This window comes from Chiloscyllium plagiosum, unplaced genomic scaffold (genome assembly GCF_037043375.1).
Source record: "Chiloscyllium plagiosum isolate Xiang-an unplaced genomic scaffold, Cpla_swu_hap1 HiC_scaffold_1, whole genome shotgun sequence".
Taxonomy (NCBI): Eukaryota; Metazoa; Chordata; class Chondrichthyes; order Orectolobiformes; family Hemiscylliidae; genus Chiloscyllium; species Chiloscyllium plagiosum.
In genome coordinates this window covers 119,049,649-119,074,765 of record NW_028270139.1, presented here as the reverse complement: position 1 = coordinate 119,074,765, position 25,117 = coordinate 119,049,649, and the positions used below count along the sequence as shown (strand labels likewise).

Here is a 25,117-nt window from a genome sequence, read left to right as displayed (position 1 = left end):
AACATTGCCTTTGCAAACTGAATTATAGGTTACCTACATTTGCTGCAATTTTCTAATGATGACTTGGAAATATGTTGAAAACTTAAAAGCAAATTTTGATTTGAATCAGCTAATTTGCATTGTTGCATTAGTTAATTATTATTATTATGGTACAATAATTATAATCCAGTATTCAAAGAAGAATACCAATCTTCTATGTGTAAGATTTTAAATACTAAAATGTCAAACAACATTATTTCTGGAGTATCCTCCTACCAATACCTTATGAGATATTCTATCATAGAATTCCCACAGTGTGGAAACAGGCCATTCAGCCAGTTAAGTCCACACTGACCCTCTGAAGAACATCCCATCCCCTATCTTTTCCCTGTAACCCTGCATTTCCTACGGCTGAACTACTTAGCCTGCATATCCCTGGACACTATGGACAATTTAGCCTGGCTAATCACCCTAAACTGCATATCCTTGGACTGTGGGAGGAAACTGTAGCACCCGGAGGAAACCCATGCAGAAACAGGGGAGAATGTGCAAACTTCATACAGACAGTTGCCCGAGGCTGGAATCGATCACCAGTCCCTAGTGCTGTGGAGGCAGCAGTGCTGCCCTAGAGGTTTTGTTTTTCTAACTGTTGCATCTAATGAGTTAATATCTGTATCTTACATTTTTCTTTTGTTGAAGGCATATTGTTGAAGGCCCAGCTGTGTACAGTGAGACATGGGGCACAGCGGCCCTGCAAGTCTGCATTCCTAGTTACCAACATATGCGAAACCATGCCAGACAGTGGAACAGAAACCAGGCCAATAGCTGCAGCCTGGCACCCCAGCAAATTACAATGGCAAATCAGGTGGGGGAGGGGAATAGAACACTGAGGAACAGTCAGCACTTGCGAGCCAGCGTGACAGGGATCAAAATTAAAAATCACACAACACCAGGTTATAGCTATCTACCTGATGGAGGAACAGTGCTCTGAAAACTTTTACTTCCAAATAAACCTGTTGGACAATAACCTGGCATTGTGTGATTTTTACATTTGTCCACCCCAGTCCAATATTGGCACTTCCACATCATAGGAATCAGAATGTGAGTGGAAACTGGGATTGGGGAAAATTGGACTGGATGGGGGGGAAATGTATGATCTTAAGGTTTCCATCATTGTGGGGTTAGTATTCAAGTCAGTAATGAATTATTTCCATTTGTCGTATGAATGGATTTGAGTCAGGGCAGTGATGATTTCACTGGGCTAGTAACCCAGAGACACAGGCTACTAAAAGACCACAAGACAGAGGAGCAGAAATTCAGCCTGAGTCTGCTCTACCATTCACTCACGGTTGATAAGTTTCTCAACACCATTCTCTTGCTTTCTCCCTGTAACCCTTGATCCCCATGACAATCAAGAACATATCTATCCCAGTCTTAAATAAACTCAATGACCTGGCCTCCACAGCCTTCTGTGGCATTGAATTCCATAGATTCACCACTCTCTGACTGAAGAAGTTTCTCCTTAGCTCCGTTCTAAAAGGTCTTCCCTATACTCTAATGCTGTGCCCTTGGGCCCTGGTCTTTCCTACCAATGGAACCATCTTCCCAAAATCCATTCTATCCAGGCCAATCAGTATTCTATAAGTTTCAAGTCAGTACATCCTTTCTGAGGTACAGGCCAAAATCTGCTTTGGGGACATAGGTTCAAATCCCACCATGGCAAGTGGTGAAATTGGAGTTCAATAAAAATCAGGAATAAAAACTGACCTAATAGCGGCCATGCAACCTTTGTTGACTGTCATAAAAATCCATCTGGTTCACTAATGTCTTTAAGGGAGGGAAACTTGCCATCCTTACCTGGTCAGGCCTCCATGTGACTGCAGTCCCATAGCCATGTGGTTCACTCTTAACTGTCTTGGCAATTAGGGATGGTCAATACATGCTGCCCTAGCCAGCAACATTTTCTTCCTGTCAATAAATGTAAACAATAAGGAGTCCACAACCCAGTGTGGCATTGAATATTAAAGACGAAGAAAGAATGAGCTTACATGTAAGTAATGTCTCAAATCCCCAAAATATGTCACAGCCTCTGAACTAGTTCAGAAGCATAAACTCTGCTATGTTATAGGCAAAAGCAGCAATTAATTTGTGTGCAACAAAGTCCCATGAATAGCAATTAGATGCTATGAGCAGTTAAGCTATTTTTGGCACTGTTAGTTGAGGGACAAATGTTGGCTTGAACAACCACAGAATTTTCCAGCAATCAGCTGCAAATTATTCCCTAACATACCATCAATGACTCAGAGCTTACTCACTGTGAGCACTCTTGTTGAAAATCAGAGCTGGCAAGCACATAGGATGAAAGCTGAACCAAGCCAGCAAGATGGTTTATGGAATGTTAAAACAAAATGTATCCCTAGACTGATTTTGAGGAATTAATCTTATCTGGTGGCTCAGATGGTGAGAATGGTAACAATGGAATATCGTTTATCATTTGATCACGTTACTCCCATGTACATATAATTCTTATTTGATTTTGCCACAATAATCCTGGTGTTCTCCTCAAGAACCGTACAAAATGAGTCACACATTTTTCAATTTGTCTGCAAATTTATCAGACAGTGATTTCCAATGTTTCAAATTTACAATGGTGTGCTGGCCAGGACAGCATTTATTTCACTTCCTTAATTGTCCAGAGAGCAGTTCAGACTGCATTGCTGTTGGTTTGGAGTTACTTGTCAGACCAGATAAGTAAGGTAAATTTCCATCATTAAAATAGGTTAGTAAACTGGATGGGTTTTTAACCACAACAATAATGGTTACATGGTCACTGTTAGGTCAGCATTTTATTCCACGGTTTTACTGAATTTGAATTTCGCCATCAGGCATGGTAGGATTCAAACCCACGCTGCAGAACATGAACCTGGAGTTCTGGATTTACTACATCAGTGACACTCTCATCCACAGCCTACTTTCAGTCTCCATGAAAATATACATAAAATATGAAAAATATGTTCTTTATCCAATGTTTTCCTTTAACTCTCAATTATGTTTTGCCCTGCACATTGGTGCCTTGTCCAAGTACATATTATTTTTGTGTCTGCTTGAATAATAAATATTAGCAGGTTGTTTTTTGTTCTGTCTCGTCCTAAGTGAAATTTGATCTGGTCATAATTGGCATACGTTGAGTAGGAATTTCTACAGTGCCTTCCCTTGTCCTGTTAAACTGAGATAATCATACCTATATGTACCAGTATTACTCTAGCCAACTGGGGTAAAATTAGAATCCTGTATTGCTCGTAGACAAGCAGGAGTCAAAGGGAATGGGTAGAGGTCAGGGTACAATTTACATCTCCAAACCATGTTTCTTTTGTGGTTAGCTCAAATTTATTATTACTTAGCTTGTGTTTAAATCCCTCCTTGCCCTTGCTCTTCCTAGCTCTCCAATCACTCCCAATCCTATAACCTTGCAAGAATATTGCATTTATAGACAATAGACAATAGACAATAGGTGCAGGAGTAGGCCATTCAGCCCTTCGAGCCTGCACCGCCATTCAACATGATCATGGCTGATCATTCCTAATCAGTATCCTCTTCCTGCCTTATCTCCATAACCCTTGATTCCACTATCTTTGAGAGCTCTATCCAACTCTTTCTTAAATGAATCCAGAGACTGGGCCTCCACTGTCCTCTGGGGCAGTGCATTCCACACAGCCACCACTCTCTGGGTGAAGACGTTTCTCCTCATCTCTGTCCTAAATGGTCTACCTCGTATCTTTAAGCTGTGTCCTCTGGTTTGGCACTCACCCATCAGTGGAAACATGTTTTCTGCTGCCAGAGTGTCCAATCATTTCATAATCTTATACGTCTCGATCAGATCCCCTCTTAGTCTTCTAAACTCGAGGGTATACAAGCCCAGTCGCTTCAGTCTTTCAGTGTAAGGTAATCACGCCATTCCAGGAATTGACCTCGTGAACCTATTACCAATTCCCACCTCTTGCACATAATAAACTTACTTTATACAGCAATGGCATCTTAGCTAACTATGACTAGGCCTCTCTAGTTCCTTCTAACATCTTAACTTTTTTTCATCCTTTAGTAATGCTCCTAAGGTTGTCAGACGAAACTTTTGTCCTATTGCTTTCTTTTGCTTAATGCTAACCTTTTTCTGAGTCATTTTTATCACTTTAAAGCAGCTCTATAAATTCAAAGTGTGGTGGATATCTTACTGCAGATCACTGACTCCATAAACTATTTTGGAGTGTTATTTTTTAAAATTACTTAAATAAGACTTCCTAGTCTTTCCTAGATAATGTAAGATGCTAGGATTCATAATTAAGATTTTTTTAATTAATTCATGGGATGAGGGCATTGCTGGCTAGGCCAGTATTTATTGCCATCCTTAATTGGCCAGAAGGCAGTTAGGAGTCTGGAATCACATGTAGACCAGATTAGGTAAGGATGGCAGTTTCCTTCCCTGAAGGACATTAATGAACCAATTGGGTTTTTCCAATGATTGACAATGGATCCATGATCATCATTAGACTCCTAATTCCAGATTTTGGTTGAATTCAAATTCTATCATCTGCCAGAAATTCAAACCTGGTCCTCAGAACATTACCTGGGTCTCTGGATTAACAATCCAGCAATAATACCACTCCCCCAAAACATATACTTGGTATTGTCAACCAGTGTATTGTTTAAAATAAATCATTTTTTTTAGGACTATTACTTAACAACAATAAAGTCCCATAGAGATCCCATATTGAATGTGTGTGTCAAATGGTCACCTTGCATACAATCACTTCCATCATACCATAGCCATAATTAATATGCCCTGAATCCTGAAGTTGTTTTACAGAAATATACATGCTTTATCACAAAGTCATGATTCATAAATTTTTAAATGGTCAAAATATTAAGAAAATAGATTAGATTACCTACAGTGTGGAAACAGGCTCTTCAGCCCAACCAGTCCACACCGACCCACTGAAGACTAACCCACCCAGACCCACTTCCCTCTGACTAATGCCATTGTACTCTTTGCTACCTTCCCCACCCTCCTCTCTGACCTATCATCTCCAACCCCACCCCCATTCACCTATTGTACTCCATGCTACTTTCTCCCCACCCCCACTCTCCTCTTATCTATCTCTCCACCCTGCAGGCACACTGCCTCTATTCCAAATGAAGGGCTTTTGCCCGAAACGTCAATTTTCCTGCTCCTCAGATGCTGTCTGAACTGCTGTGCTTTTCCAGCACCACACTGATCTAGAATCTGGTTTCCAGCATCTGCAGTCTTTGTTTTTACCTTGAAGATTGGCAAGTGCAATTCAGTACAGATAAGTGTGAGGTGCTGCACTTTGGAAAGTTGAATCAAGGTCGGAATTATACAGTAAATGGCAAGGTCCTGAGGAGTGTTGTGGAACAGAGGGACCGAGGAGTACAAGTACATAGTTTGTTGACAATGGCAGGTAGACAGGGTGGTGAAGAACTCATTTGGCATGATGGCCTTCATCAGTCAAAGTTAAAAATCATACAACACCAGGTTATAGTCCAACAGGTTTAATTGGAAGCACACTAGCTTTCGGAGAGACGCTCCTTCATCAGGTGATAGTGGAGGGCTCGATCGTAACTCAGAATTTATAGCAAAAATTTGCAGTGTGATGTAACTGAAATTATACATTGAAAAATTGATTGTCTGTTAAGCCTTTCATCTGTTAGAATACAGTGATAGTTTCACTTCTTTCGTGTGTAAATCACAAAACATTTTTTTTAAAGTTGCATTCTCGGGTTAGCTGTTAACAATGGTGATAGCTAGAAAATATGTTAACAGCTAACCCGAGAATGCAACCTAAAAAAAAGGTTTTGTGATTTACACACGAAAGAAGTGAAACTATCACTGTATTCTAACAGATGAAAGGCTTAACAGACAATCAATTTTTCAATGTATAATTTCAGTTACATCACACTGCAAATTTTTGCTATAAATTCTGTGTTACGATCGAGCCCTCCACTATCACCTGATGAAGGAGCGTCGCTCCGAAAGCTAGTGTGCTTCCAATTAAACCTGTTGTACTATAACCTGGTATTGAGTTATTTTTAACTTTGTACACCCTAGTTCAACACCGGCATCTCCAATTCATCAGTCAAGGCATTGAATATAGGAATTGGAACTTCATGTTACAGTTGTATAGGTTATTGGTGAGGCTGCACTTAGAGTACTGTGTATCATATTGGGCACCCTGTTATTGGAAAGACATAGTTAAACTGGAAAGAGTGCAAAGAAGATTTATGAGGATGTTGCCAAGACTAGTAAGCCTGACTTACAGGGAGATGTTGGCCAAGACAGGACTTTATTCCTTGGAATGTAGGAGAATGAGGGGTGACCTTACTAAGACACATTAGGGGCACAGATAGGATGAATGCATATGTCTTTTTCCCAGGGATGGGGAATTGAAAACTAGAGGGCATAAGTTTAAGATGAGAGGGGAAAGATTTAGGAAGGACCTGAGGAGCAACTTCTTCACAAAGAGACTAGTGCATATATGGAATGGTGTACCAGAGAAAGCAGTTGAGGCAGGTACAATAGCAACATTTAAAAAGCATTTGGATAGATAAGTGGATTGGAAGGGTTTATAGAGATGCAGGCAATCAGAGCTGGCTGAGTGGGCACCATGGCCAGCATGGTAAAAACAATGACTGCAGATGTTGGAAACCAGATTCTGGATTAGTGGTGCTGGAAGAGCACAGCAGTTCAGGCAGCATCCAAGGAGCAGCGAAATTGACGTTTCGGGCAAAAGCCCTTGGACCAGTTTGGGCTGAAAGGCCTGTTTCCATGATGTAGTATTCAATGACTCTATAACAATGTCTCATTTTGTAGACCAGACCTTCTAGACTTAATATTGAGTTCAATACTTTCAAATTGTGAACCAACTCCCAATTCTTCCCTTTACTTGTTACATTCTCTGTCACCATGCTCTCTCTCCCCTCCTGCATCCAAGTGGGACTATTTTTTTCAAATCTGGCAGTTAGACACCCATCGTTCTGCCATTCTCACATTCTGATCACTTAATCTGAACTACCAACATCTTTCCTCTGCCAGCACTCTAAACCCACCATTCCCACACACACCCCTTCCCCAACTATAGCATAAATGCTGCCCCCTCTACACTTCACTTCAGCTCTGATGACGAGTCATCTAGACTTGAAACGTTAGCTTGCTCTCCCTCCATGGATGCTGTCTGACCCAAGGTCATCTCCAGAATTTATTGTTTTCAGCACAAAGGAAAATAGGTGTGGTTGCTGGAGGGCAGACATCTCAACTCCAGGACATCTCTGCAGGAGTTTCTCAGGGTATTATCCTACACCTACTACCTTCAGAATATGGTCAGAAATGGGAATGTTTACTGATGATTGCACAATTTTCAACACCATTTGTGACTCCACAGATACTGACGCAGCCTATGACTAACTGCTACAAGACACGGACATTCTCTCCGCACAGGTGCCAAGCAATGACAGTCTCTAACCAGAGAGAACCTAACCATCATCTCTCGATATTCAATGAAATTGCCATCACTACATTCCACCACCATCAAAATCTTAGAGGTAACAATGACCACAAACTGTACTGCACTGGCTACATGAATATAGCCAAAGGAGCAAATAAGAGGCTATGAATCCTGCAGTGAGTACCAACCACTTGAACCTTAATGCTTATGCTTTTCCATCAAGGCACAAGTCAGGATGTCCACATTTGTCAGCTCCAATAACACTCAAAGAATTTGACACCATCCAAAACAAAGCTCAATTGCAATCCTGTTTGTCACCATTGCACCCCATCCACCAACATTCAGTCTTTTCATCAGTGATGAGCAGTGACGGTACTGTATATTATATACCAGGGCAGTGTATCAACTTGTCAAACCACTTTTGGCACACCTCCAAAAACCATGACCTCTGTCACTCAAAAACAAATGCTGCAGACCCATGGGAACACCACCACCTGCAAGATCCTCTCCCAGTCACTTACCATCCTGACTTGGAAATATGTTGCTGCAAAATAAATATATTTATCCTAATGGACTGCAGCAGTTCAAGAAGGCACCTGCTCAAGGGCAGTTACGGATGGTTAATTAATGCTGGTCCAGCCAGCAACCTTCTCATTCCATGAATGAATAAAAAGAAATAGGTATTAAAAAGTATTAAAACTATTGCAGAAACCAAGAAGCCATAAACGGTAACATTTTATACCTTTTTTCCTGCAAAGCTACTTACATGTATAACTATGTATTTTGATACAGCTAGTGTACTATCCCATGGAGCATTGAATGCTATTTTGTATCTGTGATACCCCACACATAAGTTATTGATCTTGGCTAGAGCATCAGATTTCTAGCATTTGCAGTACTTTTTTTATAAGCAAATAAAAGCATTTGATGTACTTCTCAAAATGATATTTGTCTGATGATGCATTAGATTTATTGGGAGTTTTGTCAACACTTTTTAAATTAATGATTGTACAATTCATTAGCATGCAATTTTTATTCACTCATAGAATGTAGGCCAGAATTTCCTGCCCATCACTTGTTGCTGTTGAGAAGATGGTGGTAAACTACTTTCTTGAAATGCTGCAGCTCCTGTCTGATGGGTAGATCCACAACGTTCCTAAGAAAGGAATTCCAAGATTTTGACTTAATGATAGTGAAGGATCGGCAGTATATTTCTAAGTCAGTATCAGGAGTGGTTTGGACGGAAACTTGCATGTGATGGTTTTCCCATAAATCGAAAGTCCTTGTCCTTTTAGATGGAATCTGCTGCGAGTTTCAAAGGTTCTCTCTAAGATTCTCGCAAAGGAGCCTTGGTGAATTTCTGCAGTTATCTTATAGATAGTACACACTGCCAATACAGACAATGGGGGGCATAGATGTGCTGCTAATCAAGTGGGCTGCTTTGTCCTGGATGGTGTCAAACTTCTTGAATTTTGTTGGAGCTGCACTCATTCAAGCAAGTGGGAGTATTCTATCACACTCCTGAATTGTGCCTTGTAGTTGGCAGACAAGCTTTAGGAGCCAGGCAATATGTTACACACTGCCATATTCCTAGCCTTTGACCCGCTTTTGTGACGACTGCATTATATGACTTGTCCAGTTCAATTTCTGGTCAATGGTAACCCCAAGATGTTGACAGCAATTGCAATGTCATTAAATGTCAAGAGTGATGTCTGATTTGTCTTTTATTGGAGATGGTCATTGTCTGCCATTTTGTGACATGAAAGTTACTTGCCATTTTTCAGCTCAAGCCTGGATATTGTCCAGGTCATGCTGCGTTTGGATTTGGACTGCTTCAGTGCATGCATATTTCATATATACAAATTGCTTTATTCAAACATGCTCAGAAAACAATGACAATGTAAACACAACTTTTTTGTTAGTACATGCTGATTATTTTCTTGTAATTTGCAATCTGATTTTAGGTTTTCAGTTCTTGAACCTAAATAATAGCAAGTATCACTCTTTATTAATATCTATCTTCCTCACCTGAACACTCACCATGTTCCGAAACCAAAACAGTATTTCTGATTTGAAAAATAACAGATGGTGAGACAGCAAATGAATTAGAGAGTGTATGGTATCCATCCATCCTTCATTTGAGTCTTGAATATGAACAAGAGAAAGCAAAAATAACACAAAGCACCTGCACATCTATTGATCACATGAAAGGCAATGTGATCTGTAATAACACTGTAATAACTGTGAAATTGGAAAGTCTACTCTCCAAATGAAGAAATTGCTCCTTTATACTCTCCATGCCAATTATGATCTGGTAGAAGAGATTTATCATTTCTAACACTTAGCTGAGTTTCTCCATGGTGGTTACTAGCATGATGAATAAGGGAATGTGGATGAATACTATTTAAATGCGCTTATGGGAAACATTTAATAATGACCCACAGAAAAGATTTTTTTAGCAAAGAGAGAACAATGGAGGTAATCTTGAGTGTCAGGTTTGTAATAAGTTAGGAACTAGAAAAAGGGAACAAAAGGTAATGTTCTCAGTTGGATGTGATAAGTTGTGTTCTGCAGAGACTTGTGCTGGGGCCTCAGCTTTTCATCATGTATATTCATAATTTGGATGAAGGAGTGGAGAGTTGTATATCCAAGCCAGCACATGTCGCTAAATTAAGAATCTTAGCAAGTTGTGTGAATAAGAGGAGAAAGTAAAAAAGGAGCATTGAATAATAAGAAAATTGGAACAAAGTAAAATTATTGCAGTGGTGGCATAGTGAAGTCACTTATTTTGAATCTGGAAAAGATAAATCAATTTTTTTTATTAGTGAGATAATGAGCCATGGAGGATAAAAGGGACTTGGGACAAAATGAATTTAGCCAGTTTTGTTCATAGATCACAAAAAGCAAGTGCCTAGGTAAAACATGTAATTAAAACACAAAGACAATGTTGGTCTTTGTCAAAAGAAATTTGGAATGCAAATGTGTAAATATGATGCTTCACTTTTGCCTAAATCTCTGTCAGACTCCATTTGGAATACAGCATTATGTCTGGTCACTGAACACAAGGGAACATATATTGACTTTAGAAAGAGTTCAACATTGGTTCACCAGGATTTACAGTAGTCATTGGTTGCAATGTCCAACTGCTATTTGACTATCAGTGTAGTAGTAACTCTACCAAGTCCTGTCCAGAAAGTCCATTGTTTCATGTCAGTATATTTGTCACTGTCATACAGAAGGTGTAACTGGTGAAACCTGTGTAGGATCTATTTTGGCCTTCTCCCAGAGTAATGCGAACTTGATGGGGGATATTTACCGAGATTTCCTCTATCAAAATGTTTCTTTAAGAGCCAAAGAAGCCAATAATATATGTGCGTACCACCTGCAATTTCCTGTTTCCCTCCTATCACTCTGCTACGTTTCTCCCTTTGAAACTGTTGGATTTCTAGGTAAAAACAATGACTACAGATGCTGGAAACCAGATTCTGGATTAGTGATGCTGGAAGAGCACAGCAATTCAGGCAGCATCCAACGAGCAGCGAAATCGACGTTTCAGGCAAAAGCCCTTCATCAGGAATAAAGGCAGAGAGCCTGAAGCGTGGAGAGATAAGCTAGAGGAGGGTGGGGGTGGGGAGAAAGTAGCATACAGTACAATAGGTGAGTGGGGGAGGGGATGAAGGTGATAGGTCAGTGAGGAGAGGGTGGAGTGAATAGGTGGAAAAGGAGCTAGGCAGATCGGACAAGTCCGGACAAGTCAAGGGGACAGTGCAGAGCTGGAAGTTTGAAACTAGGGTGAGGTGGGGGAAGGGGAAATGAGGAAACTGTTGAAGTCCACATTGATGCCCTGGGGTTGAAGTGTTCCGAAGCGGAAGATGAGGCCTTCTTCCTCCAGGCGTCTGGTGGTGAGGGAGCGGCGGTGAAGGAGGCCCAGGACCTCCATGTCCTCGGCAGAGTGGGAGGGGAAGTTGAAATGTTGGGCCACGGGGTGGTTTGGTTGATTGGTGCGGGTGTCCCGGAGATGTTCCCTAAAGCGCTCTGCTAGGAGGCGCCCAGTCTCCCCAATGTAGAGGAGACTGCATTGGGAGCAACGGATACAATAAATGATATTAGTGGATGTGCAGGTAAAACTTTGATGGATGTGGAAGGCTCCTTTAGGGCCTTGGATAGAGGTGAGGGAGGAGGTGTGAGCACAGCTTTTACAGTTCCTGCGGTGGCAGGGGAAAGTGCCAGGATGGGAGGGTGGGTCGTAGGGGGGTGTGGACCTGACCAGGTAGTCACGGAGGGAACGGTCTTTGCGGAAGGCGGAAAGGGGTGGGGAGGGAAAAATATCCCTGGTGGTGGGGTCTTTTTGGAGGTGGCGGAAATGTCGGTGGATGATTTGGTTTATGCGGAGGTTTGTAGGGTGGAAGGTGAGCACCAGGGGCGTTCTGTCCTTGTTACGGTTGGAGGGGTGGGGTCTGAGGGCACAGGTGCGGGATGTGGACGAGATGCGTTGGATGGCATCTTTAACCATGTGGGAAGGGAAACTGCGGTCTCGAAAGAAGGAGGCCATCTGGTGTGTTCTATGGTGGAACTGGTCCTCCTCCAACACATTCCACCCTGACCTTAAATTTACCTGGACCATCTCTGACACCTCCCTCCCCTTCCTGGACCTCTCCATCTCCATTAGTGACGACCGACTTGACACTGACATTTTTTACAAACCCACCGACTCCCACAGCTACCTGGATTACACCTCTTCCCATCCTATCTCTTGCAAAAATGCCATCCCATATTCCCAATTCCTCCACCTCCGCCATATCTGCTCCCAGGAGGACCAATTCCACCATAGAACACACCAGATGGCCTCCTTCTTTAGAGACCGTAATTTCCCTTCCCACATGGTTAAAGATGCCCTCCAACGCATCTCGTCCACATCCCGCACCTCTGCCCTCAGACCCCACCCCTCCAATCATAACAAGAACACCCCTGGTGCTCACCTTCCACCCTACAAACCTCCGCATAAACCAAATCATCCACCGACATTTCCGCCACCTCCAAAAAGACCCCACCACCAGGGATATATTTCCCTCCCCACCCCTTTCCGCCTTCCACAAAGACCGTTCCCTTCGTGACTACCTGGTCAGGTCCACGCCCCCCCTACGACCCACCCTCCTATCCTGGCACTTTCCCCTGCCACCGCAGGAACTGTAAAACCTGTGCTCACACCTCCTCCCTCACCTCTATCCAAGGCCCTAAAGGAGGCTTCCACATCCATCAAAGTTTTACCTGCACATCCACCAATATCATTTATTGTATCCGTTGCTCCTGATGCGGTCTCCTCTACATTTGGGAGACTGGGCGCCTCCTAGCAGATCGCTTTAGGGAACATCTCCGAGACACCCGCACCAATCAACCAAACCGCCCCGTGGCCCAACATTTCAACTCCCCCTCCCACTCTGCCGAGGACATGGAGGTCCTGGGCCTCCTTCACCGCCGCTCCCTCACCACCAGACGCCTGGAGGAAGAACGCCTCATCTTCCGCCTCGGAACACTTCAACCCCAGGGCATCAATGTGGACTTCAACAGTTTCCTCATTTCCCCTTCCACCACCTCATCCTAGTTTCAAACTTCCAGCTCCGCACTGTCCCCTTGACTTGTCCGGACTTGTCTGACCTGCTTAGCTCCTTTTCCACCTATCCACTCCACCCTCTCCTCCCTGACCTATCACCTTCATCTCCTCCCCCACTGACTTATTGTACTCTATGCTACTCTATCCCCACCCCCACCCTCCTCTAGCTTATCTCTCCACGCTTCAGGCTCTCTGCCTTTATTCCTGATGAAGGGCTTTTGCCCGCAACATCGATTTCACTGCCCGGTGGATGCTGCCTGAATTGCTGTGCTCTTCCAGCACCACTGATCCAGAAGATGTTGGATTTCTAGCCTACTGTGTGCAGCATGCAATTTCTGCCTATGTTTATTTCTTGCTTGTTCATCGGACTGATCTGTCACACTTCAAGCATCACTCAACTTTCATTGCCACAACTCAAAAGAAATATAAGTAACAAGAATCATTTTACATGGAACCAAAATAACTAACATCTAAAGCCTTACCAATCACATTTATAAAAAGCTAGGGTTACGACCTGCAGCTTGAAGAATAATTAAGCAGTGACATCATTTAGTATTTACTTAACAGTAATTAATATTTATGACTGTGACATGTGACACAGTTTCATCTTAGCCTCAGGATATTACACGATATAATGTTCCTACCCCTGTAAATCAGTGTATCATCTGAAGTAGATAATCTATACAGTACATTAATTTTTGCAGAGATTTGAGAACTGGGAGGCTGAGGGCAGCAGATTAACCACTTGTTGCATATTCTATAAGACCATAAGACCATAAGACATAGGAGTGGAAGTAAGGCCATTCGGCCCATCGAGTCCACTCCGCCATTCAATCATGGCTGATGCGCATTTCAGCTCCACTTACCAGCGTTCTCCCCGTAGCCCTTAATTCCTCTAGACAACAAGAATCTATCAATCTCGGCCTTGAAGACATTTAGCGTCCCGGCTTCCACTGCACTCCGTGGCAATGAATTCCACAGGCCCACCACTCTCTGGCTGAAGAAATGTCTCCGCATTTCTGTTCTGAAATGACCCCCTCTAATTCTAAGGCTGTGTCCACGGGTCCTAGTCTCCTCGTTTAACTGAAACAATTTCCTAGCATCCACCTTTTCCAAGCCATGTATTATTTTGTACGCCTCTATTAAGTCTCCCCTTAATCTTCTAAACTCCAACGAATACAATCCCAGTATCCTCAGCCGTTCCTCATATGTTAGACCTGTCATTCCAGGGATCATCCGTGTGAATCTCCGCTGGACACGTTCCAGTGCCAGTATGTCCTTCCTGAGGTGTGGGGACCAAAACTGGACACAGTACTCCAAATGGGGCCTAACCAGAGCTTTATAAAGTCTTAGTAGTACATCTCTGCTTTTATATTCCAACCCTCTTGAGATAATTGACAACATTGCATTCGCTTTCTTAATCACGGACTCAACCTGCATGTTTACCTTTAGAGAATCCTCGACTAGCACTCCCAGATCCCTTTGTGCTTTGGCTTTATTAATTTTCTCACCATTTAGAAAGTAGTCTATGCTTTTATTCTTTTTGCCAAAGTGCAAGACCTCGCACTTGCTCACGTTAAATTCCATCAGCCATTTCCTGGACCACTCTCCCAACCTGTCTAGATCCTTCTGTAGCCTCCCCACTTCCTCAGTACTACCTGCCTGTCCACCTAACTTCGTATCATCGGCAAACTTCACTAGAATGCCCCCGGTTCCCTCATCCAAATCATTAATATATAATGCGAACAGCTGTGGCCCCAGCTCCGAACCCTGCGGGACACCGCTCGTCACTGGCTGCCATTCTGAAAAAGAACCTTTTATCCCAACTCTCTGCCTTCTGTTAGACAGCCAATCCTCAATCCATCCCAGCAGCTCACCTCGAACACCATGGGCCCTCACCTTGCTCAGCAGCCTCCCGTGTGGCACCTTATCAAAGGCCTTTTGAAAGTCGAGATAGACCACATCCACTGGGTTTCCCTGGTCTAACCTACTTGTTACCTCTTCAAAAATTCCAACAGGTTTGTCAGGCATGACCTCCCTTTACTAAATCCATGTTGACTTGTTCTAATCCGACCCTGCTCTTCCAAGAATTTAGAAACCTCATCCTTAATGATGGATTCTAGAATTTTACCAACAACCGAGGTTAAGCTGATTGGCCTATAATTTTCCATCTTTTGCCTTGATCCTTTCTTGAACAAGGGGGTTACAACAGCCATCTTCCAATCATCCGGGACCTTTCCTGACTCCAGTGACTCTTGAAAGATCTCAACCAATGCCTCTGCTATTTCCTCAGCCACCTTTCTCAGAACTCTAGGGTGTATCCCATCGGGGCCAGGAGATTTATCAATTTTAAGACTTTTTAACTTTTCTAGCACTATCTCTTTCGTAATGGCAACCATACTCAACTCAGCCCCGTGACACCCTTTAATTTTTGGGATATTACTCATGTCTTCCACTGTGAAGACTGACGCAAAGTACTTGTTAAGTTCTCCTGCTATTTCCTTATCTCCCATCACTAGGCTTCCTGCATCAGTTTGAAGTGGCCCAATGTCGACTTTTGCCTGTCGTTTGTTTCTTATGTACTGAAAGAAACTTTTACTATTATTTCTAATATTACTGGCTAGCCTACCTTCATATTTGATCCTCTCCTTTCTTATTACACTCTTTGTTATCCTCTGTTTGCTTTTGTATCCTTCCCAATCTTCTGATTTCCCACTGTTCTTAGCCACTTTATAGGATCTCTCTTTTTCTTTAATACATTTCCTGACTTCCTTTGTCAGCCAAGGTTGTCTAATCCCTCCCCGGTTAATCTTTCTTTTCTTGGGAATGAACCTCTGTACAGTGTCCTCAATTATACCTACAAACTCCTGCCATTTTTGCTCTACTGTCTTCCCGGTTAGCCTCTGCTTCCAGTCTATTTTAGTCAGTTCCTCTCTCATGCCCTCATAATTACCTTTATTCAACTGTAACACCATTACATCCGATTTTGCCTTCTCCCTTTCAAACTCCAGACTGAACTCTATCATATTATGGTCGCTACTTCCTAAGGTTTCCCTTACTTTAAGATCTTTTATAGAATCTGGTTCATTGCAAAGCACTAGGTCTAGAATAGCCTGCTCTCTTGTGGGCTCCATGACAAGCTGTTCCAAAAAGCCATCCTGTAAGCATTCCATGAATTCCCTTTCTTTAGATCCACTAACAACATTATTTACCCAGTCCACCTGCATATTGAAGTCTCCCATGATCAATGTAACCTTGCCTTTCTGACATGCCTTCTCTATTTCCCGGTACATGTTGCGTCCCTGGTCCTGACCACTGTTAGGAGGTCTATACACAACTCCAATTATGTTTTTTTTGCCTTTGTGGTTCCTCAATTCCACCCACACAGACTCCACATCATCCGACGCTATGTCATTCAATACCATAGATTTAATTTTGTTCTTAACTAACAAGGCAACCCCACCCCCTCTGCCCACCTCTCTGTCTTTTCGATAAGTTGAAAAACCATGGAGGTTTAACTGCCAGTCCTGACCCCCCGTAACCAAGTCTCTGTGATGCCTACTACATCATAATCATTCACTATTATCTGTGCCATTAGTTCATCGGCTTTGTTATGTATGCTACGAGCATTCAGGTAAAGTGCCTTAATGCTAACTTCCTTATCATTAGAGATGTTGGAAGTCATATGTCCTAAGTTATCCTTGCTTTTTACTGCATTCTCAGTCTGCCTCAATTTTAAATCCGCCTGGAAACATGCTATCCTGCTGCTTATCTTGCCATTTACCTCCATACTCCCTGTCGCTTTCACTTTCCCTTCCCCCCCAACTCAGAAGTTTAAAGTCCTACTGACCACCCTATTTATCCTCTTCTGTCAGATTTGCCTCTCCTAAATGCTAAATACTAAATGCCTCACCATCAAACTTCAAAAATGTGAATCCCATCAGAGCCGTTTTGGCACAAACTGGCAGTAGGCCACAATTCCTGTACCAGAACAGACATACCCAGTAATATTGAGAACATGAGCTGGTGATACAACTGCATGTCACAGAGGTATGGCTGGTGAAAAGTTTTAATCATTGCATATCGACAGTGGAGGCAATCATGGAAAGTATCTTCAGGACACCAATGCAACAAAGAGCACAACTGTTTCATTTGCCTCAACATTTATGTTGGGAGTGTTTTAAGAAGCATGGAATTCTCCAGGGCTGCGCAGTTTTGCACCCCATATCTCAGGAAGGATGTACTGGCCCCTAGAGTGGGTCCAGAGGAGGTTCATGAGAATGGTCCCAGAAATGAAAAGCTTAATATATGAGGAAATCTTGAGGACTCTGGGTCTATATTTGATAGAGTTTAGAAGGATGAGGTGAGATCTAATTGAAGCTTACAGCATACTGAATAGTCTAGATAGAGTGGATTCTGGGAAAATGGTTCCATTGATGGGAGAGACTATGACACAAGGCCTTAGAGTAGAGTCATAGAGATGTACAGCTCAGAAACAGACCTTTCGGTCCAACTTGTCCATGCCGATCAGATATCCCAACCCAATCTAGTCCCACCTGCCAGCACCTGGCCCATATCCTCCAAACCCTTCCTATTCATATACCCATCCAGATGCCTTTTAAACATTGCAATTGTACGAGCCTCCACCACTTCCTCTGGCAGCTCATTCCATACATGCACCACCCTCTGTGTGAAAACATTGCCCCTTAGGTCGCTTTTATATCTTTCTCTTCTCACTTAAACCTATGCCCTCAAGTTCTGGACTCCCTGACCCCAGAGAAAAGACCTTATCTATTTACCCTATCCATGCCCCTCATGATTTTATATATCTCTATAAGGTCACCCCTCAGCCTCCGACACTCCAGGGAAAACAACCCCGGCCTGTTCAGCCTCTCCCTATCGCTCAAATCCTCCAACCCTGGCAACATCCTTGTAAATCATTACTGAACTCTTTCAAGTTTCACAACATCTTTCCAAAAGGAAGGAGACCAGAGTTGCACGCAATATTCCAACAGTGGCCTAACCAATATCCTGTACAGCTGCAACATGACCTCCCAACTCCTGTACTCAATACTCTGACCAATAAAGGAAAGCAATCTACTTGCGACTCTACTTTCAAAGAGCTATGAGCCTGCACTCTTTGTTCAGCAACATCCCCGAAGACCTTACCATTAAGTGTTGCTTTTCCAAAATGCAGCATCTCACATTTATCTAAAGTAAACTCCATCTGCCACTCCTCCGTCCATTGGCTCATCTGACCAAGATCCCGTTGTAATCTGAGGTAACCTTCTTTGCTGTCCATTTCACCTCCAATTTTGGTGTCATCTGCAAACCTATTAACTATACCTAAAGGGAAGACCTTTTAGAACAGACATAAGGAGAAACTTCTTCAGCCTGAGGGTGGTGAATCTATGGAATTCATTGCCACAGAAGGGTCTGGAGGCTCGGTCATTGAGTATATTAAAGACTGAGATAGATAGGTTCTTGATTGTCAAGGCTTATGGGGACAATGTGGGAGAATGGGGTTGAAAAACTTATCAGCCATGATTGAATAGCGGAGCAGACTCGATGGGCTGAATGGTCTAATTTCTGCTCCTATGTCTTTTGGTCTTAATGCTGTCTTTGAGGTCCACTGGTTAGTTTACATGCTGGTTGTGTTATCCTCAAGCAGACCCATAGCCAACAGTATTCAGGACAGTTTTAAGGGGAGAATCTGAAAACAGACATTAGGTTTCTCAATAACAATTGCATTAAGGATCTGTCTACATTTCCGGAAAAAAAAAGGACTGATAGATTGGCTTGTTTCATGCACTTTGTATGCCTGAATTAAGGACACTTGCATATCAATTCTGCCTTTGATGCCCTAAACATTGTACTTAAAACTGTCACAGTTTGCCAGAGGCAATCTGAACATGGTGAAATCTTTGGATCTACAGTCAGAAATTTAAAAATAACCTTCTAATTGACTTCAGAAGGCATTGCAATCATCTGAATGTGTCTCCTTAGACCTTTGACTCAGCACCCAGGGAGGACTTGAAAGGACAGGACTAGTTCAACACAAATTAATCTTGGCAGCTAAACATCACAATTATACACCAGATTACCTATAAACAATGTTCTTGTAGCCCTGCTAATATCTAGAGAAAGCTGTGTGTGATTTCCATATTGACATACTGTACCAGATGTAGCTTCGGACAATGACTATAAACTATTTGAATTTATCGCTTTCTGTGGCGGATGATGCCACCCAAACCCCATAAGAAGGTACCCAAAGCTTGATAGCTGCTCTTTATAATTTCTTTTCATCGCTATAAAAGTGTTTTCCTCCTTTTCTCTCCTGCATGCATGAAAATGATATATCAAACTGCGACACGGAACTTAGTTAACACCTTCCATGGTCTCCAGTCTATGAGACAAAATAAGTTGTATCGGTACAAGCATTTCCCTGATACAGCACTCAAACGATCATCATTTATATGTGAACATTGATGGTGAGAATCAGCAGTTAGTCAATAAAATCCGTGGGTCGATGGAGGGGTAGGGGGGAGGGGGATGGTGGTGGTGGCAATAGCACCACAGCCAACAGTGATGCTGTTTCGTGTGATCGCCACTCACTTGCACTTTCCACCAGGGGTCACTGGATGCCAATCAGGAGTGGGAATCCTGGCTGACTTTATTTTCCCCTTCCAAAAGATGTCGGAGGCAGGCACTCATTGCTGTTTGACTCAGGGCAGCAAACTGAGCACAGTCCTGCCGAGGACATTCTCCTATACTCGTCCAAAACTCGGTTACACAGCGAAGGGCCTATATATTCACTCCATACCAACGTGCATTCCATAACACGTATTGCCAATGTGGGCATGTTGTGTAACATAATGTATTGGCATGGTTGAACCTATGCAACACACTAGCTCCGATTTTGGTCGGAAAATCATGAATATATTGGACAAATTGACACACAACCATCTGCGAAAACAAAATGATCTAAATCCATTGTATAGATTTCCCATCAACCCTGGACCACGTCCTAGAACACATCTGGTATTGTTTGTATCAGTAGTTACGCCCTGTCATTATTCTCCCCAGCATATTTATTATCTTTGTGTCTTCAATGTCCACGCCTCAAAGCAAACACAAACTCAGCGAAAACTGCTCGCATTAATTACTCAGACGGTAGCGAAACTTGTTGTGGGATGAGTTTTTTTCCCCTCTTAGTGTTGGTGGCTGCTTAATTGTGTTTAACAAATTGTGTTCTGCGAATCAAATAAAGCTCCAGCCACAGCTATTTTGCAGGGGAGCTGTCTAGCCATTCGCCTTCCTTTCGTTGTGTTGGTTACTGTCAAAGGGAGCCATCTGCTTTCTCTATTTATGAACTGTCTGGATGTTTGATGTTTAAATATCTCAGCCTCCCACACCCACCAATCTCGCACTTTACAAGTTGCAGCCACACCCAGAGTTGTCGGTGTAAATTTCCCATATGGTGAGAAGTCGATATATCTTAGGCTGTCACACTAGAGCTCACCCGAGCCCGACACTCCCTTATTCATTATCGGCCTTCCTGGTCTCCAATCTACGGAACAATGTAAATTGTACAGGCAGTTTACTCTGACGGGGTCCTGCATCAAAGAGGTGCGACTCCAACCAGGGTGTTCACTTCCACTCTCGCCATCGGCTGTTGTTGTCCCGATCGGTTCAATCACATTGTGTGGGGGGAGTGGGGGCACTGGGAGCTGGATTTGTGGGCTCATCTCGTTCACCAAGGACATGGGGACATTTTATGTTCATATTTAAACGGTTAAGGGCACAGCCCGAGGTGCAACTGTCTCCAGGCGAACCCGTTTGCTTTTTTTAACCACCCCCCCCCCCCCACCCCTCTTTAATCTGGTGCCAAGTTTGCGCCCAGCCGACTCTCTGCCCTCCAGAGCCGAGTGATGACACATCCACAAACAAAACAGAAACAGAAACATTGAGGTAGTGCAGACCCCGCAGTGAGAACCAAGGCTGTTGTGCCCTGGAATTGGGAAACATGTATCCCTACTAGAAGTGGGATCCGGCTGTCATTACTTCCCCCACAGCCCCTCCGCTGCCTCTTCTATTTATCAACACATTGACGTCTATTTAGCAAATGGGAGTAGAGGTCTGGCTCTTTCAGACCAGGTTACGCAAGCGCCCCAGCGCTTTTGAGCCACTTGTTGCAATTGGAGGGCGATATTTAATGGTTGGCAGTGATATACCTATGTATGTGTGCGGATCTATATATGTTTCTATGTATGTTGCATGCTGTGAAAAGGAAGCAGCGAGTCCCCAGAGGGACTGGATCGGGAATATCGAAATCAGAAAAGAAAATCTGGACTGTCCAAAGGGAATTCTCCATGTGGATAACGAGAAAGGAAAGTAAAACAGCAAGAAAACAGCAACACCAAAATAGATCATGGTTGACAACGCGAGTATAGTGGCTAAAGCAACGCTGGTGAGGAATTTCAAAATCATTTCTTATATCACTTATCCACTTTCTCTCCGTCTCTCCCTGTCTCACTCGGCTCAGATCGCCTGGAGGCGTAATTCGGCAGCTCTCTCTCTCTGTAAATATTTTAATCAGGTTTGGCGGTGGGGGGAAGCGATTTTTACAGAGATAAAGTGTTACTAAATAGGAGTCGTGACAGGATCTGCAACCCGTCACAGGGAGAGAAGACGGAGGGAGCAAGAAAATGAAAGGGCAGATTGTTTAATCTGGGAACAAACGACTGAATTGAAAAAAAAAACTGTGTACATCTAGAGATAAAACAGAAGGCAGGACTTCAGGCAAATCAGAGTCAACGCTGATCGACATATTAAAAAAAAAGACGGGCGTTTGTTCGGGTTGGTCCGTTTGTTGAGATTTTGTTTCTCGGGAAAGGTAAATTCCATGTTCACATTCTCAACCCCCCCTCCCCACCCCCAACAACAACAACAAAAGAAAGTCAGCGGCGATAAAGCGATGAAACTTGTGATGAGCGATCGCTGAGATTAAGAGTGCGGCAACGGTCGGGCAGCGAGCGGAATAAATAAAGTGAATGAATGGCCCGTTTCCACCCAGAAAAGAATCTAGAAATATTTATAACTAAACAGCACATGTTAAAAACAAAGTTTTTTTATTGTAAGGAGGGAGCGGTGAATGCAATGATCCAAGCTCTGTAGGTTTTTTCCCCCCAAGCAGGGCTGACTTGAATTTTGGTAAATTTATGGGAAATCTGTGAAATCTAACATTTATGTGGCGAGAGGGGGGAGGGTGTGAGGGGGATTATGTTTGTGCAATGAGAAGCTTTCCTGGTGATTACCGACAAGAAAAAAAAGTTTTTTTTTGAAGGATTCTTCCTGAAGCTGGGAAGAGACCAAGTCACATTGTAACCAATTCTGGAATGTATATCCTCGACGTTGGATTTACAAATGAGAATCTCTCGAAATGTTGTACTTTCTAAGTTGCTAGATAGTGTCTCCAGAGCGACATTCTAGGATGTGTTTCTCTTTTGGGCTGGTTTGCAGTTGCCGGAGTCACTTGTTTCTGAGGCCAGGCTTTAATGGGGCGTTGCACAATAGGGTCAGGTCATATTTAATTCAGTTTTATTATGAGGCGCATTTGGATTTCCGTGCCAACAAATAACAACCAAAGGAGCAGCGATCGCTCGGTCTATATCAAATAGTCGGTGCTTTTCACAACCCACCAGACAAAAAAAAAGTAAACTTTCTTTCGTTAAAACAAAAGCGCAACGATTTGAGCAAATTGCGCTTGGAATTGCAGTGCGATCTGCTGGTTTCATTTGCAATCCTCTGCACTGTCTGTGTGAGCCCCGGGGAACAGTTTAAAGAAGGTGCCTATTAAAAGTTTCAGTAAACGCAGATTGCGGGGGTTTGAAAATGCATGCACTCTTGATACAAATTCCTGATTTTACTTTTAATATACTCAGTCGAGTCCTGCAAGTTAACGATGCAGTAAAGTTTCGCTTTCCTCGCTTGAGTATGTTGTAGTTTTGGATTATTTTTAAAGGAAAGACCAGGAGCTTCCGCCTGTTAAATACTCATGGTCAGCTTGCGTGCGAAGTTTGGTCAAATTGTCCCGCATGACTATTTTTGTTTTTTTTTGTTCCCCCCCCCCCCCCCTGTACCAGCACCAAGGTTTAACAACCTCTAATGGACTCGGCCTGATCTCCTCTGGAAGTGCACACTACCAGGCTCCCCACGGCATGAAGCTGGAAGCGGTGATGGAAAACCTGCAGAGGCAGCAGCAGGCCAGGCTGGAGCTGGAGGAGAGGCAGAGGAAGGAGAGGGAGAGGGATGTGAGCCGAGCAGGAGCTGACAGCCAGCAGCAGCAGCAGCAAGCCGTGAGCGCCGCCGTGCACCAGCACCTGGCAGCAGCCCAGCAAGCAGCCGCCCTGGCAGCGGTCCGAGCCGCCGCTCTCGCCGGCTTAGGGGACGCCGGCCCCGGATCGAGCGGGGCCCATCGGCCGCTAGTGACAGCGCAGCGCCGCCGCGTCCCATCCGCCCTCTCCGAGTCCGAGGAAGACGAGCCCGAGCCCGGGGAAGAGGAGGAGGAGGAGGAAGAGGAGGAGGAAGAGCTGGGAGAGGAGGGAGACGAAGAGGAGGAGGATGAGGAGGAGGAGGAAGGGATGGATGGGAGTCAGATCCATCGCGTTTCCGGGGTGCCAACCCCCGGGCACACTCTCAAAGGGACCCCTGTCCAGCTGTCCAGATTCGGGCAGCATCACTACCACCTTCCCGGCCAATCTCACTCCCCAGTCGGTATCCCTCAGCCGCCGCAGTCCCAGCAGCAGCAGCAGCAGCAGGAATGGACCTACGAGGAACAGTTCAAGCAGGTAAGCGAACCTTTCCTCTCCAGTTTGGGCCAGGGTTTGACCCAGTTTACCAGGTGGGGTAAAGGGCATGTGTGCGCAGAATTAGCCAGAGTTGGCCATCTCCCGGAGTTGGCACCATCAAGCCAACTTTCCTAGGATATGACTGGCTCTTTGCCTGTTGGGTTACAGCAGGAAGCAAGGAATTCAGGATGCTGAGCTGAGACTATGTTGAGTTTATTTTGTGTGTTTTATTGTGGGGGAGTCCGCAGAGCGATCTTCAGCAGGCGAAAATCCGAATTCGTACAGAACGAATATGTTTGAAAGAAGTGGAATATCCCGAGTTTAGAGGATCTTGTTAAGAAAAATAACGATACAACAATTAAGTGTGTACACACGTTGTGCCTATAGATTGGGAGTACAGACTAATGGCTTTAAACTGTGTAATTTGTGCTGTATATCAAGTTACTTTGTACTGAAGCAAATAGAGTCTTGGCACAGGTAAACTGTGCCATGTACTTAGTGACAGGTAGTTTCCCTCCATTCATTTTAACAGGTTTCTATCACTGAATGTTTAAAGAGAACGTTAAACCTCTCTACACTGAGGACAGAGGTTAGGAATGTTTATATCGCCAAAGTAAAGCACGTTGTTAAATGCGAAGTTCTTTTCACTGGAAAGTTTAAGAAAGTTGTAACTAATTTTCTGTCTGTTAAATTTTGGTACTGGAAGTTGTTCACATTTCAAATACATTCATTCCTGTGTCACTGGGATGATTAAGTCTGAGAAATAGATCAGAGACTGTAAAAATGTACAGTTTTTATTTACTATTACACTTGCAATGCAATTTTAGTGACTTTGCATTTCATCTTTCAACACTTTCTTCCTATATATTGGTGGGTTTTCTTTTCTGCTAATGCTAAAAGGAGGTTATAAACTTACTGTTAACACAAATCATTTCACTTTATGTTAGGCTACTTTGTTTAGCAGTTTCTCAGGTTTCAAATTCAACCTCAGTTTGATTGAGAAAGTTGAGGGTGGCTTCAGACCAAACCAGGAGGAACTTTGAAGGAAGTCATTCAATTATTAATTGTCATGGAATTACAGTGAATGAGTGAATTCATTGGACATCTTGTATCAATTTGTTAAAGTATTTTTCAGTAGCCCAGCAAATTCAACCAAAGAGTTT

The 25,117-nt window shown here is 43.4% G+C and overlaps 1 protein-coding gene across 5 annotated transcripts in view; it reads left to right on the top strand.

The window, feature by feature from the left end:
- Nucleotides 1–21,108: 21,108 nt before the first annotated feature.
- Nucleotides 21,109–25,117, top strand: part of LOC122544065 (AT-rich interactive domain-containing protein 3A-like) — a 452,979-nt gene continuing 448,970 nt past the window's right edge. For 2 of the 5 annotated variants that reach the window (XM_043683170.2, XM_043683096.2), the window contains exons 1-2: nucleotides 21,111–21,574; nucleotides 23,250–23,954. In XM_043683170.2, the coding sequence (XP_043539105.2) occupies nucleotides 21,536–21,574; nucleotides 23,250–23,954 (744 nt within the window). In that variant the 5' untranslated portion in view covers nucleotides 21,111–21,535. Of the gene's footprint in view, nucleotides 21,575–21,835; nucleotides 22,001–22,776; nucleotides 22,953–23,249; nucleotides 23,955–25,117 lie in introns of those variants that run through there. The other 3 variants (XM_043683220.2, XM_043683297.2, XM_043683359.2) reach the window with 3 other exon arrangements.